Here is a 12,500-nt window from a genome sequence, read left to right on the forward strand (position 1 = left end):
ATTATTATTATTATTATTATTCACAAACTAAGCAATAACCCTAATTGGAAAAGCAGGGTGCTATAAGCCCAAGGGCTCCACCAGGAAAAAATAGCCCGGTGAGGAAAGGAACCAAGTAAATAATTAAGCTACAAGAGAAGTAATAGACAATCACAATGAAATATTTTATAAACAGTAACAACATTAAATTAGATCTTTCATATGTAAACTATTAAAATTAAAAAAAAAAATCAAAAGGAAGAAAAATAAGATAGAACAGCATGCCTGAGTGTACCCTCAAGCAAGATAATTCTAATCCAAGACAGTGGAGGGCCATGATGCAGAGGCTATGACACTACCCAAGACTAGAGAACAATGGTTTGATTTAGGAGTGTCCTTCTCCTAGAAGAGTTGCTTACCATAGCTAAAGAGTCTCTTCTACCCTTACCAAGAGGAAAGTGACCACCGAACAATTAAAGTACAGTAGTTAACCCCTTGGTGAAGAAGAATTGTTTGGTAAACTTAATGTTGTCAATCAAGTGTGCAAGGACACAGGAGGGTGTGGAAAGAATAGCCCAGACTATTCTGTGTATGTGTAAGCAAAGACAAAATGAGACGTAACCAGAGAGAGGGATCCAATGTAGTACTCTCTCGCCAGTCAAAGGACCCAGTATTTCTCTAGCGGTAGTATCTTTTTTATAAGTCTTTATAGTTTATATATGAAAGATCTTTTTTTTTATGTTGTTACCTTTCTTAAAAATTTCATTTGAATTGATCATTACTTCTCTTGTGGTTTATTTATTTCCTTGTTTCATTTCCTCACTGGGATATTTTTCCCTGTTTAAGCCCTTGGACTTACATTATCTTGCTTTTCCAACTAGGGTTGTAGCTTAGCTTGTAGGCTGATTAATAATAATAATAATAATAATAATAATAATAATAATAATAATAATAATAATAATAATAATAATAATGATGATAATAATAAATCCAGGGTCTTTCACCTAGTCCCTCTCTATAACCATATAGAATAAGCATGAAAACATTGACCACAATCAATAAAACACTGTGACAGCTGGCTGACAGGACATTAATCTATTTGAGAATAAAGTGAATAGATGTATAGGCTCTTATAGAAAACTGCCTTGGCTTAATATTTTAATGGGTAACTATTATAAGTTATTTATTATATACAGTATATTGTTCCGAATATGTTAGAAAATAACGAATAGAAAATGAACCCATCGTTATACTTTAACTTTATACATGTTTTTGTGAACAATGTCCTTATAAAAATTATATATATATATATATATATATATATATATATATATATATATATATATATATATATATATATATATATACAGTTTTCTTATCACTGATTTGGAGGCTCCTAGAAAACTCTGGAGGGGGCACCGCCCCTCATTGTCCCCCACAAATGACGGTCCTGTTGAATTTCTCCATGAAATTAAATAATATTTTCAAAGATTTTATGATAGAAATTTAAACTAAACTACAGCTTAGGACGACAAGTAGACACATTATTGCTGAATACGTTTCGACTCGATCGTGTCTTAGAATATAGGACAAGGAACATAGGTCAACGTTTTAAAATTTAATGTCACATATTTAACTATAGTCACAGGCACATTTATGGGACCGTGATAGGATGGCTGGGTACAAGCTGTCATGACTGTTGTTCTTAGCTTTAGTTGGACTTGTGCCAGCATGGGTGCTTTCTTCTTGAGTCCCAGTATTCATAGGAGTAGAAAAGATAACTTTTCTGACGTGGTCCATCAATTGCGAACCTATGGATTACATGTCTATCATTCAATGCATAGCTGTGCATTAAATTTATCATTCCAACACCTACATACAAGTTCATGCAACCGCCCATTGTTGATTATCCTTAAATTGAATTGTATACAATTTTCAGTTAAATTGATGGCGGACGCTGAATAGGTCGTGACGACATAGCTTACAACTAACCAATGTGATGATTTTGTTTCTAATAGTGACGTAAGGAGTGACGTCAACCGTTTTTCTCATCATGGAGCCGTTCCGCGAAATAAAAATTTTTCAATAACAAGTTAAAAGTGGAAAAGATTATGTATTATGATAATATAATGTTATTTAAAGACGTATGATAATTTAAATGCTTGAAATATACTCTAATAAAATGTAATTCAACCATACTGCCATCTTTTGTACCAAAACGTACAACACAATACTAAACCGAATGGATTTGTTAGCTGTAACCGTAGCGACCAGTCCCTGCTGTTAAAGTTTCGTCACTCAGTTTCTTATAGTAAGTCGTGCGAGGAAGGTGTGCGTCTTTTCGTGCTGATATTTACATTGTTTTCCGCCTGCCCTTTTCCATTATTATTGTAATTTTGGGTCGCAAACATGGGAATTCTCATCGCAAAGTTATGGAGCCTATTTGGAAATGAGGGTGAGTGTTCAAAATATGGCATATTTCTTTTGTTTACTTCGTCTTCAGAAGTGAGCTTTCCATACCATAAGCTAGCCTTAGAGACCAGCTCACTATTTCTTGTCATTCTTGTTTACGGTGCCAGATTTTCTTGTTTGTCTCGGTTGTTGGCCTAATTTGTGTGTTTATCGTGTGTTATTTATTTGATGCAACCGAATCTAGGATTGATTTGTTAATTTCCAAACTAAGACTACTGTAGTGTACCGTAACCATAGGCTGGCTTGTTAGTTTACCTAGGCTAGTGTTTAAAGTAGGTTTAGACATTGCTTAATGTAAACAATCCTGAGAAATATTGGGGTGCCTAGTGTGTAGGCCAAAGGTCTCGAAAACCTATAATGGGGAGGAATTTACATTTTAGATTTGGGCTGGACTTTGTTAATATAGATGGAAGATTTGTAGATCAGTGGACCCAATTAGATATAAAAAAGGGTAAAGTTGTACTTGTAGAAATTGGTAAAATTACGGTTTTTTTTAATAGTTCGTTCAGGGCAATATTTTCTATTTTAGAAACTGGGCAAAATTATAGTTATGGACGGAACAACATTTTCAATAGAAAAATAGTTTTTCCTGTAGTAAATAATGCTTTCATTGAATATTATCATTTCAACAGGTGATAAACCGAAAACCCATTACACTAAGAATGTGTATTTTTTTTTTAGAAGTGTGATGTGTTTGCTCGCGGAAAAAGAAAAATATAAATTTTTTATGTATTGTCAAGCGGTAAATGCTGAGCTGCGCACCCTAATCCCATTAATTATTATTTCTTAGATAATTAAGTTTTTATATGCAGTGACGTTTTTCTACAGGAAACACCAGTATTTCCATAACTACAAGAAAACCAAAAACTGCTTTTCCCAGAGGAAAACTTCCATTTTCCTCCGAAATTCATATTTTTGAGAAATGGGATCCTATTGGGGAATGTGGGCCAGAGGAGAATTTATGGTTTTGGGGTTGGGATATTGAACGGACAAAACACTGGATTATGACCTAACATGACTACACTTGCCCAACCAAATCTTGAATTTGAGTCCTCTTTAACAAACTTATCAATGGACATCTCACCTACGATGTTGCATCAGTTCAAAACCCTGTAATAAACCACTAATGTAGTTGTGCTAGGCATGTTACTCATACCATGTTCAGAAAGTAAAGTTGCAGATGATAAAGATATATATATATATATATATATATATATATATATATATATATATATATATATATACAGTGGTACCTCTACATACGAATTTAATTCGTTCCACAACCTACTTCGGATGTAGAAAATGTTCGGATGTAGAAACGAATTTTCCCATAAGAATACATGGTAATTCATTTAATTCGTTCCTCAGCCTAAAAACCCATAATAAATCCTTAATAAATGGCTACACATAATTACACATAACAATACTATAACTGCATAATGTGAAAGAAGCATGTAAAAAAGATAATTATAAAGAAATGATAAATAAAAAATGTGTTTTATTACCACTTTACCTTAGAGACAGGCCAACGCAGGTGTAGGATTTGCTACGCCAGGAAGAGACGGACGATCGGCGAGAAGGTAGACATGGTGTTAACATGTTCTTTAAATAAATACACTCACTCTCTCTCTCTTTCTCTCTCTCTTTCTCTCTCTCTCTCTCTTTCTCTCTCTCTTTCTCTCTCTCTTTCTCTCTCTCTTTCTCTCTCTCTCTCTCTCTCTTGTTCTTCTTCACTGTTAGTGTTAGAGACGTCTATTAATTTTTCTTCTTCTGAGAGAGAGAGAGATTAAACAAAAATGTGTTGTGTACTTATGATTTTTAACAGCGTTAACGAGTTGAAAGACAGTTAAATGTAACTAAAAAACAATATCAGCGAATCTGAATTCCTTTATTAACTAAAACAAATATTGATACAAACACACTCGTGTGGGTATGCGCAAACACACACACACTCACGAGGAGACACGATCGGCGAGGAGGTAGAGATGGTGACTGCGATAACATACCGTAACTTACACTACGGAAATTTTAATCTAACTTAGCTTATTTATTTTTTTTTTTAATTTTCATATTTCATATTTTTTAAATTTTTTTTCTTTTGACTTTTTATTTTCAGCACTTTCAGTGACAAGTTACGGTATGTTATCGCAGACACCATCTCTACCTCCTCCCCGACCGTCTCTCTTATTGCGTAGCAATTCTTGCACCTGTGTGTGTGTGTGTTTGTGCATACGCACACGAGTGTGTTTGTATCAATATTTGTATTAGTTAATAAAAGAATTCAGATTAGCTGTTATTACTTTCTTAGTTTCATTTATTTGTTTTTCAACTCGTTGACGCTGTTAAAAATCATATGTACTCTAAACACATTTTTGTTTAATCTCTCTCTCTCTCGGAAAAAAACATAATAGACGTAGACGTATCTAACACTATAACAGCGAAGAAGAACGAGAGAGAGAGAGAGAGAGAGAGAGATTTTATTTAAAGAACATGTTAATGCTATGTTTAGAGAGAAACAGAAAAAGAGAGAAGTCTTATTTAAAAGAGCTTGTTAATGCTATCTTGGTTTTCTTTGCTTCACTTTTTTCTTTCTTTCTGTTCATCACGCTGGCCCTTCTCACAAATGATCGTTGCCAACAATCTCTTTGTCCTTTATCCCTATCAACAAAAGGCGTTCTATCTCTTCCAGGGTATTGCTAAGATGTCTTGTAATAATGGTGATCCCCTTCGATGGTTATTTGCTTTAATGGCTGCCTTCAGCTTGATGATCCTCGAGATCATAGGCCTATTCCGGCCATATTGTTTAGCCATACAGTATCACTCACATGCACACTGCTCTCATGTTTTTCTATAATTTCTTGCTTCAATTCTAATGAAAGAATTGCCTTCTTCCTGTACTGAAACTTAGCTTCTTAGGCACCATGATTATATGTAAAATCAAAAAGGAAATGTGAGAAAAGGAAAAAAATAAGCACTGTTAATAACGGACCAAACAGAGGACAACCACACGATACACATAAGAACAGAGAACTGAGCACTCGACGCTCAATGGCGTAATGTTTACTTCGTGTGTCGAAATAAAATTCGGGTGTCGAGTCCAAAATCTGCTCGAATTTTACATCGGATGTTGGGAAATTCGGATGTAGAGGTTCCACTGTATATATATACGGTACTCTCTTGTCCTAAACTCTATTGTTACTGCAGGGTAAGCTAGATTATGTCCGAGAGATTTTTTAAGGAAACTTTAACCACTGATCAAAATGCGGGTTTTTGCTAGGTATATCTATTCACTGTTCAGTTGTTTCGGTAAATATTTACTGCACCACAATATTCCTAATGAATAAAATAAAAAGTGTTCCTTGTTCTGATGCAGATCATTGTGGGGAAATCCTATTTTTTCAGGTTATAGAAGTTTAAAATTCCAGACGTTATGATTGGAAACAAACAGAAGAGCACCACCTAAAAGTTATGGTTGGAGGTTACATATGGTTACCAGTACAGTACTAATAATACAGTTAATGTTAAATCAAAGCTTGGACAGGAGAACCACCTGTCGGGAATTTTAAGAACTGTTCTCAGGGTCGTATTCTGTCACGGCAACCAAAACAAAAGAAGTAAAAAGAGTATCTTTATGAAAGTAGGTATCTAAGCTACTGTATTCTTAACTGCCAAATGGTAATGGGGTTGAAACTGGTGTTTTAGTAGGGTTATTTTCAATTATGTTGGTAAAAATTGGTTTTCACATATTGTGCTACAAATAACTGAACCCAATATTTCAAATCCATGTCACTTCATACCAAAATTGTAATGCAGCTGAGTGCTGTAGAAATGGTTGTTATACACTGTAGTAAGCAAACCCATTAGAACTTAGAAATGATCCCATATTATATTTCTATGAGGTTATGTTTACAAATTAACATTGAATTTTGACAAACTGGACACTTGCCGTTTGGCAGTACGTACAGTACAAGATGGAAATAAAGAATAACTAGAAGAAAAATCACAAAAGTGCACACGTTACCGTAATTGTATTAACGCATATTGTATGTTGGTTAATGATTTAGCACTAATTATCACTAATAGGCCTTTGCTCTTCTGTGGGTTGCTTTACTTGCCATTAAACATTATATTATTGCTCCTTTGTTCTGGGCAAGCTTTGCTTGTTGCCTTATGCCTGTTATCCAAGTAGGCAAGTATTTTGCTGGACAAAAATTCTGACCCAACCACCTATACACTACCTGACAGCCTGGATTGACTGGTTATTTGAGTACGAGGTAACTTGATCCCAATATTTTAATGATTAAGGGCTTTAGGTTGGTTTGTTGAGGAATGTAAGGTTTTGAAGGTCACTTATGCTGGTTAACATATAGATATTTACCTTTCAAGCTTTATTCCATAGTTTCATATTGTATACCATTGCTTTTACTATGAGGCTAATGCATATTTGCTCTAGCCCTTAGGATTTTTTTTATATCTAATTCTATGAAGGACACCTGTTGGAAACAGCCATTTCTTGTACTTGAGTTAGTTTTTGATTAACCTTGTCTGTACTATCATTCAATTTGAATTCTGAATCATGTCAAGGTGCACTCAAATTTTGAAGGAACAACCTAGTGTAGCTTAGTCACATTTTTCCTCAAGGTACAGTAATTGAAATTTGAACCTTTAAGTGGGTGAATATATTGTGTTGGTACAATTAGTTTGGCCTATTATCTCCAGTGTTGTTATACATGGAGCAAATGACATGGTTATTGAACTGTTGTTAAGTAGATGTTGCTAGAGGAACAATGGCAAAATTTATTACAAAACATACAGGTCTGTGCTGGGAATTAGATGGTTTGTTCTCTACTGTATATGATAAAAAATGATTTATTCCTATGCAGTTACAAACTTGAGTCTTTTTGAATAGGTTACTCCAGGTCTTGTTTTCTACGACCAGGCATTCAAAAAGAAAAAGGGTTTGGTTCCGTCATAATAGGTTGTTGGGTTACCCCAGTCCATGTTGGCTCCATGCTCTGCTGCATAGCTCACATCACTTCTCTCCATGTCATTCTGCTAAGAGGAGGCATCCCTCCTCTCTCTACGACCACGACTTTGCATCCTGTGTGCATACCCTTATAATGCTTAGTGCTTGTGTCTTTTCATTTATCACTGTTACTAGCTGTGCTATTATTATTTGTGAGATACAAGTGTTTGCATTACAGCTAGTACGTTATTCGTCCATGTTACGGCTGCCTCTGTGTACCTTCCTGAATCTGGTAGATTTCGATCTTCACTCCATTTTCCCATCATGCCTTGGTACCGTAATACCATACTGTAGGGAATGGCCGTCCTCCCAGTGGGAGAGATGTTCTTGATGCAAGAAGCGAGCTAGGAGAGATCATTCTCCTTCCTCATCTTCTTCCAGAAATAATAAGAAACCCAAGCTTTTTTCTACTGTACATTAAAAGTTATTCCCCACCCTGGTCCTTTGTGCCAGGTGCCTGCTGAGCCCCCAGTCAGGGAAGATGATGGCCATAGCTTAATAAGGAATTCTGATAACTTAATTCATTTCATGTCACCCAGTATTGATGACATGCATAGTAATCCCGAATCGATGCTTGTAACTGATCCTTTGTCTACAGCCGCTTTGTTCCCTGAGGCGGATCCGATCCTAGTATCCTTGGTACCTGATTACTGTATTCAGTTATGCATAGATCCCCTCGCCTCCCGCTAGTGTGTTGAGTGGTGAGCCCTGTATGGTTGATTGTGCCAGGGATGACTTTTCGCTCTTGAAAGTACAGTACTGTACAGTATTTCCAATTCGAGCATCGAAAGTTTCTCCACGTTCCGGTTTGCGGAACCCTCGAGTCAAAACTGCCAATTCTTCTTGTGTAGAAGTAGTCTTGTTAAGAGGATCCTTTTTACCATTTTCAGCGCATTCCCTTGATCCAGGCTTGCCTCGTACACCCAGGGATCCTCGGTACCACTTTCTTCTTAAGAATTATCTGGATTCATCCCAGAACTCCCCGGCATGTTATTTTGAGGTCGATCAGACCGCTGCGTCTGTGTCCACAATCCCAGCCTTTTCCATGCCAAGTTGCTCTAAACCTTTGATCTAGTTTCAAGAAGTTGATTGTGACTAATAAACCTTTGTTAATCCTGCACGTTTAATCCATTCACAGATTAGCCAGGTCAAACATTTGTCTATCAAGTCTGTACATACTGCCATCCTTATGCATGATGACGTCATTTCACGCGGTGATATTCCTCCGCGGGCTGGTCAGGCCTGCAAGTCTGCATGAACTGTTATTCCCTCCCATGATGACATAACTACACTCTCTGCTACAGTGTTTTAACTTGTGAGGATACTCCTCTTTGTGGTAGCCATGTTGCTTTGTTACTTGATTACTCACATTATGACTGCTACCACTTCTCAGGCTCATTTACGAACGGAACCGTCTAATGGCCGTGTTTCATCGTCATCTTTGGGTCATTATAACAGACCCTAAGCTTATAGCCACCCAGGCTTGTTTTCATAACCCTAACGCCGTAAGCTATTCTAGTAACATCCATTGCTTTACCTAGCCAACCTCCCCCTAGCTCTGACTAATGTTCGTAATGCTTCACAAGTTACGCGTTCTCTGGAACGGCAAGAAAGTTACTTTTCTGATGAACCTTCTTTTCAGTTTCAAGGAGTGAAAAGGGTGCCAGAATCTTTTCCCTCCTTTCCCAAGTTTAGCACTCCATCTGAAGCAGATGACGTCGCTTTCGTTAAGCATCGTAGATGCACGAAATGAAAAGCTATGTAGAAATCCTTCCTCTCTCCTAGGTCAAGCTCAGAAAAGGAGCTCTCTGCTTCTCCCTTGCATTCTGCTAGAGGTAGACACCTTTATGACGGGTGAGCTGGACTCTTCCCTTCCTTTCTCCGTTTCCTCTTCTCTCCACACACTGAATGTGGTGGCCTGGTGATTGCCAGACTGGGGTTTGAGCCCCTCTCAAACTTGTTAATTTCTTTGTTCGCTGCAACCTCACAATCCTTGTGAACTAATGATGGTGGTTTTGGGGGAGCATTTAGGTCTATCTGCTGAGTCATCAGCAGCCATTACCTGGCCCTTCCAGGTCCTAGCTAGGGTGGAGAGGGGCTTGGGCACTGATCATATTTGATATGGTCAGTATCTAGGGCATTGTCCTGCTTGATAGGGCAGTGTCACTGTCTCTTGTCTCTGACATTCATGTGCGACCTTTAAACCTTGAAGGGAAAGAAAAGTCGTCCAAGGAAAAGTTAAAAATCTTTACATAGCTAATAAGGTACAACAACCAATTATCCCATAAGCGGAACCACCACTTGACCATGATGTAATACTGTCACTATTAATAACTCGCCGTAGAACCTCGTTACACTCACTGGCATCAGGTCAGCTGATGTTTTTCCTACCTATGCCAACCTGAGTCATTTAAGCTAGCAAGTCTTTGACCAGGAGAGAGTGAAATGAGCCATGCAGTGGAGCATGGTGCCGCCATGCACTGAGGTTGCCTTGCAACCTAAAATGATAGAATTGAACCCTTTTTCTTTTTCATTGTCTGGTCGTAGAAAGTGAGATTAGGAGCAACCTATTTAAATGACTCGGGTTTGCATAGCTAGGAATTTAGGAAAGATACTACCACTAGAGAGGTGTGGGGTCCTTTGCCTGGCCAGACAGTACTACATTGGATCCTTCTCTCTGGTTACGGTTCACTTTCCCCTTGCCTACGCATACACCTTAGTAGTCTGGTCTATTCATTACATATTCTGCTCTGTCTGCATATGCCTGACAACACTTAGATTACCAAACAATTCTTCTTCACTCAAGGGGTTACTGCGCTGTAATTGTTCAGTTGCCACTTTCCTCTTTGTAAGGGTAGAAGAAACTCTTTAGTTATGATAAGCAGCTCTTCTAGGAGGATGACTCTCCAAAATCAAACCATTGTTCTCTAATCTTGGGTAGTGCCATAGCTTCTGTACCATGGCCCTCCACTGTCTTGAGTTGAGTTCTCTAGCTTGAGGGTACACTCGGGCACACTATTCTATTTTATTTCTCTTCCTCTTGTTTTGTTAAGTTTTATCGTTTTTATAGGAAATATTTATTTTGATGTTGCTGTTCTTAAAATGATTTATTTTTTCTTGTTTCCTTTCCTCACTGGGCTATTTTCCCTATTGGAGCCCTTGAGCTTATAGCATCCTGCTTTTCCAATTAGGGCTGTAGCTTAGCAAATAATACTAATACTAAAATTGTATTAAAATTCTGTCGTGTTTTCCCATATTTCATTCGTTTTTGCATGAGCAATTAGCCTTTTTTCTTTTGGAAGTGTGCCAGTTAAATTAGTAAGCTTCAACTAGTTATGGGAGTTAATGGTCATAGAATTGTTAATTTTATTGTCCTTATAGGTAACGTTCCTGCTTAGACTTTGCTTGAGTTATGTTTAATCTTATTAGGCCTATCAAAAAATAACTATTGCCCTACAGTACTGTACTTTAGCCTGATATTCTCTTATATGTATCTTAATTTAAGCTTCCTTGCAGTTATATATATATATATATATATATATATATATATATATATATATATATATATATATATATATATATATATATATATATATATAGAACTGCAAGATAGTACTACATTGGATCCTTCTCTCTAGTTACGGCTCATTTATTCTTTACCCACACATGCACCGAATGGTCTGGCATATTGTTTCCACATTCTCCTCTGTCCTCATACACTGAGATTACCAAACAATTTGCCTTCACTATAGGGGTTAACTACTGCACTGTAATTGTTCATTGGCTACTTTCCTCTTAGTAAGGGTGGAAGAGATTTTAGCTATGGTAAGCAGCTCATCTAGGAAAAGGACACTGAAATTAAACCATTGTTCTTTATTCTTGTTTAGTGCCATAGCCTCTGTACCATGGTCTTCCACTGTCTTCGGTCAATTTCTTGCTTGAGAGTTTATATAGGCTATGAAAAAAGTATATTTAATGTCACTGTTCATAAAATATCTTCTCACTGGGCCGTTTTCCCTGTTGGAGCCCTTGGGCATATAGCATCCTGCTTTTCCAACTGATTTTGTAGCTTAGAAAGTAATAATAATAATAGTGATCCATTGTGAAGAGCAAAATAAGACAGCTTGGTGTAGTGAAGGTATACTAACTACATTGTCCCTATAGTTACATCTGCCAACGAAGCTGGGAGGAGGTTTTGTTTTCACCCCTGTTTGTCTTTTTGATTGTTTGTGAACAACTTTCTGGGCACAATTTTACTGTGTAGTGAAACTTTCAGGGATTAATTGTTATGTTGGTATGTGGGATTGATTCAATTTTGAAAGTCCTAGGTCAAGATCAAGCAAATGGTCGACCAGACTTCAAATATGCCTACGGTTTAAATAGATTATAGGAAAGGCAAGTTGGTTTCGAATAAGCTGCCGTGGTGGAGGTCTGCACCCGGGGTTCTTTTCTAGTTGTGTTTGATTTCTTTAGAGTGAATTAGTATTCTCATTGTATCCGTTGCTTGCAAAATGCTCATAGTTAGCTTATTCCTGAATCAAGTTAGGCTATGTACGTTGGCTGCAAGCATAACCACGTTGTGTGTTCTACGCATGTTTCCTTAATCACTTTTATATATACAGGTAGATATATATAATAGAGAGAGAGAGAGAGAGAGAGAGAGAGAGAGAGAGAGAGAGCAATTTCTGGTTAGAAATGCATGACGTGCACATTCTGTATATAGCCAAGTGGAAGTACAATCATGGTCTTACGTATAATTTGATGTCCTGTGCACTGCTTATGGGGGCATGTTGCACAGAGTCGTGAATGGAATTTGCTGTATTTAGCAGTGAATCAAAGGTATTCTGTTTAGCTGACACTCTGTGATGAATGACATTTATAATGTATTTGTCAGCATTTGAAGTTTATTTGTACAGTATAAATGTGTTTGCCTGAGCTGGTAGTCTATTATTAAAGATTTACATCACAAACTTAGGGCACCTGATATAATAAATTATTATCTTATACAAAACAGTATACCATG

General features: G+C 37.0%; 1 protein-coding gene across 1 annotated transcript in view; it reads left to right on the top strand.

Moving 5' to 3' along the window:
• Positions 1-2,274: 2,274 nt before the first annotated feature.
• Positions 2,275-12,500, top strand: part of Arl5 (ADP-ribosylation factor-like 5) — a 58,660-nt gene continuing 48,434 nt past the window's right edge. The window contains exon 1 of the mRNA XM_068393731.1: positions 2,275-2,434. Coding sequence (XP_068249832.1) covers positions 2,389-2,434 — 46 coding nt within the window. The 5' untranslated portion in view covers positions 2,275-2,388. The remainder of the gene's footprint in view (positions 2,435-12,500) is intronic.

This window comes from Palaemon carinicauda, chromosome 19 (assembly GCF_036898095.1).
Source record: "Palaemon carinicauda isolate YSFRI2023 chromosome 19, ASM3689809v2, whole genome shotgun sequence".
Taxonomy (NCBI): Eukaryota; Metazoa; Arthropoda; class Malacostraca; order Decapoda; family Palaemonidae; genus Palaemon; species Palaemon carinicauda.